This window comes from Aulostomus chinensis, chromosome 16, assembly GCF_037954235.1.
Source record: "Aulostomus chinensis isolate RoL2024-O1b breed Wild chromosome 16, RoL_Achi_v1.0, whole genome shotgun sequence".
Taxonomy (NCBI): domain Eukaryota; kingdom Metazoa; phylum Chordata; class Actinopteri; order Syngnathiformes; family Aulostomidae; genus Aulostomus; species Aulostomus chinensis.
This window is the reverse complement of record NC_141335.1, coordinates 18003997-18007758: the sequence shown is the minus strand read 5'-3', so window position 1 is coordinate 18007758 and position 3762 is coordinate 18003997. Positions and strand designations below refer to the sequence as shown.

At 36.3% G+C, this 3762-nt stretch overlaps 1 protein-coding gene across 1 annotated transcript; it reads left to right on the top strand.

The window, feature by feature from the left end:
* The first annotated feature begins 539 nt into the window (after positions 1–539).
* On the top strand, positions 540–3507 carry LOC147247720 (integrator complex subunit 12-like). Its single transcript, XM_086180764.1, has 5 exons — positions 540–648; positions 1357–1450; positions 1657–1757; positions 1862–2007; positions 2121–3507. Exons 2-5 carry the CDS (start codon positions 1382–1384, stop codon positions 2225–2227), a joined length of 423 nt encoding a protein of 140 aa, XP_086036890.1. The 5' UTR covers positions 540–648; positions 1357–1381; the 3' UTR covers positions 2228–3507.
* Positions 3508–3762: the final 255 nt, after the last annotated feature.

The following is a 3762-nucleotide window of genomic DNA, read 5'->3' as shown; positions in this document are numbered from 1 at the left end:
AATTTAAAAATTTGTATTCACATTTGAATACTGTCCACTTAGGGGTCATTAAAATCTTTGAAAAGCCTATTTTTATTTCCATTATGGTTTTAATTTTCAGTTTATTATATGACATTTACATTTTAACCCCATCCCAAAAAAGGGAAATACGAAAATAAATGTAAATGAAAAAACCCTAGGTGGCCCTTTTTTATTTTTTCATTTTAATATTGTCCACTCAGAGCAGTTGAACGCTTAGAAAAATACATTTCAAACAGCCTCATTGTAATTTTGGCTAATGTCACCCATAGCAGATGTTAAAATGACAATGAAAACTAAATTATTGCATTTCAGTCTTAGTTTAACTATAATTACACATGCATGATGTTTAATTGTAAACGATATTCTATATTCGCATTTTATTAGTTTTGTCCCTCGTGGGCTTCCACAGTAGACGGGCTTCGTTGTTATGTTGGTCTCCAGGTGCATCATTTGTCATTGTGACGTCACCTTCAACTAGTGTATTTAGCGAACAAACTCATTTTCTGCAGTTCGCTTGCGGGAGACTGCAGGAAAACACCTTTTTCTCCAAGCTCTTGCATTTTGACATTTGACAGAGAAAGAAAAGCTCTTCGGAGGCAAACTTCATCGCTCTTCAGTGTCGAAGAAGTAAGATTTATCATGTTTTAATTACATTTCTTAGAAGCTTTCTGAGCTTCTGAAATTCACTAATTCATTGTTAGTGCGCATTATTTCCATTCAAAAACAAGTTGTCAGGGAGAATAGAACCGATTTTCATAAAAAATTATCCACAGGTGTAAATAACGGAATGAAATTATGGCGAAACGGCTTCAAAAATGATGCTGAAATGCCTCATTCAAGCTAACGGATTAACTGTTGATTTATGAATTCAGCTGAACAATTGAGGCAATTCAGGTGTTATTTTAATTCAGACAATCGGTTTCACTTGAAGATTATTTTTATTTTTAACATATGAAAAGTCTGCATATTAATTGAAAACACTTGGTTAAATGTATCAAATGAACTTCGACATCAACTGCTGCCTGTAAGAACAGAGTGAGAGTTTGTGGTCATTTGACCTGTCCCATCAACCTGCCAACAGATTTGTGTGTCCGATTGCCTCATTTAAACATCTTTCTTGTCTTATTTATAAATGTTTGCACACAGCATGCAGAAATGAAGCATGTAACATTTAAAACATGTCGTACAGTCTCTTATGATGCAACAACAGCATCTCAAAATTGAAACAAGTGATCAGTATTTTTGAATGATTAGATGGTTGTAACACTAACAAACTAAATATTTGTTTCTTGAAAATATTTAAATTGTAGTGAAATTGATTTCTCTCTATTTCAGCTTCACACAAGTACAAAACACAAAGATGGGGCGCTTCAGACTTGTGAGACCCATATTTACATCAGTGAAGACAGCCTCAGACTCATCTAAAAAGGTATGGGACTTAGCATCTTTTAATTAGATGATATGAATTTTGAATGTGGGATTTAAATGAAGTTCTGACTCACTACAGTGACATTAGCCATATTTGTTTTGTTTGGGGTCTTTCTTGGGATTCCTGTCCTGTCAGAAAGAACCTAACATCCCCAACTATACAATCAAGTTGTCTTGAATTCATTGCGAGTTATCTTTTGTTCCCAGACCACCAGGCAGGCGACCAACGATCTCTTGCCATGTACAGATTTTGATAAGTTTCTTGATGACTTCATCAGGGAACTGAACCTGATTTGTGAGGTTTGCAGGTATGTCTTAACTATTTGCAGCTGAAGTGAATTAAATGTTCGATTGCGAGAAGTTTGTGGATAATTCAGTCTGACTTTGAAGTCCTGTTTTATTAACATCCTAGAATAATGACAGTGGAGCAGCAGCTGGTTCAGTGCCAGAAGTGCCTTAATGTTTTCCACAAGGACTGTGACAGGCCACAGGTGACGGGGGACGTCAGTGATTCAAGGCTTGGTTGGATTTGCTCCTGCTGCACCACGCTGATGAAAGGTATGGCTAGACATTTCTGTTCTATTCTAAATCGACACCTCTGAGTAACAAGAACCAGGTCTAAATGTCTTTGGCTCAGTCTTCATATCACGAGAGTTATCTTTCCTTCTCAGACCACCAGGGAGAAACCAACGACCTCCTGACAAATAGAAGCAATGACAAACAGACCAACTTCGATGACTTTCTTGAAGACTTCATTAAGAGTCTGGACCTCACTTGAGAAGTTCACAGGTACATGGTAACTACTAGCAAATGAAGTAAGTGCAGTTTTATACATTAATTAATATTCTTCATAGTCCTTCAACAAAGAAAGTATGTGTTTGACTCATCTCACTCTGCTTCTCTATTTTTATTCAGGAATGTCTGCAACCAAAATAGGCTGGAATTTGGTTTCCTTAGCCTCCAAAAAAGTTTTTATGGCACCCTTCCATTTCACTCATGGGAATATTTTCAAATATTTCCATCCCAAGTAAAACTAGATTGGATTTTAGTTTAGCTTTAGAAGGCCCAACTTCACCTGTCCTTCTCCAGCTCTTCTGAGCCGAAGTAGCACTTTACTCCATTGGAAGAATGTATCACTTTAAAATGAACTTTGTCCACTTGTCATATCAAGTATGTCCCTGTATTTTTAAAGGGGGACAGGGGCAGACACCAACCTGTCAGATATTCACTTAACTGAGAGATCAGGTTTATAACTAAGAGTTATTTTAAGAAGGGATGTTCGGGTGTAAATTTTTCCTTCTCAATTCTGATACCTGAACTGAGTATTCCTGCCTATAAAAAGTATTGATCTTTAAGAGCTGTAAACCACTAACCCTGCGTTGATGTGATTAGATCACTTCACTCATCCATTCCTAGAACAAACACATGAGAGATTCAATGCCATTTAGCTTTTTTAATTTTCTAATTTGAGAGGCAGCCATACTTGTGAAAGACCACAAATCTTGGAATGAATAACATTCCAAAATGTATACTGTTAATATAATTTTTACAACTGAAGTGCAATAGCAACTTAAATATAAAGTCATAAAAAGGAAAGAATAAGAATTCCTTTACAAAACACTGTCTTTGTCAAGTGTTATGCTAAATTTACTACAAATTTTTTTACTGGTGTTGAACCTCCAAAGTCTGGTGCTACCCCTTGAAACTCAAGCCTTTCAGGCTTTACATGTTATTGCTTAAATGATTGGTCTCTCATGAAAAATACTGGGAAATCTCTGACAGTTTTCTCTTTGCTAGCATAACAGCAAGTGCTTCTCCATGCTAGCATTAAACTACTGGAAGTCACTGCTTCTTATGTGCTGCAAATCAGTGCTGCTTAAAAGCAATGATGGAGTGATTTCTAGGAAAGAGAAACTGTTGCTTTGTTTGGTCGCGCAGCATTAAAGACACGGTATTAAGTTCATAGACCCGTGTTCTCGCAATGCTTAACCAATTAATACATCACAAAAAATTTTTACTCAAACAGCACCAGTGGTACAATTATCATTTGATCAAATTAAATACATAATATATTATGCTGCCTCTCATGCTGTTGCTACTTCAGGTTTAATTTAAGACATATAATGTCAAATAGCAAAAGACACTAGTAATGGTACTCCTTGTTTACAGGGATGGGGTTCGATTCCCTGTGGTGTCCTGCTGATTTTGGCATTGACATTTAAACCTGACAGTTTTAGTTCAGTAATTGTAATTACTGTTCCTCACCTCTAAAGGTAGAAAAAGGTCAGAAGGATCTTGCTGCTGACAGAGAAG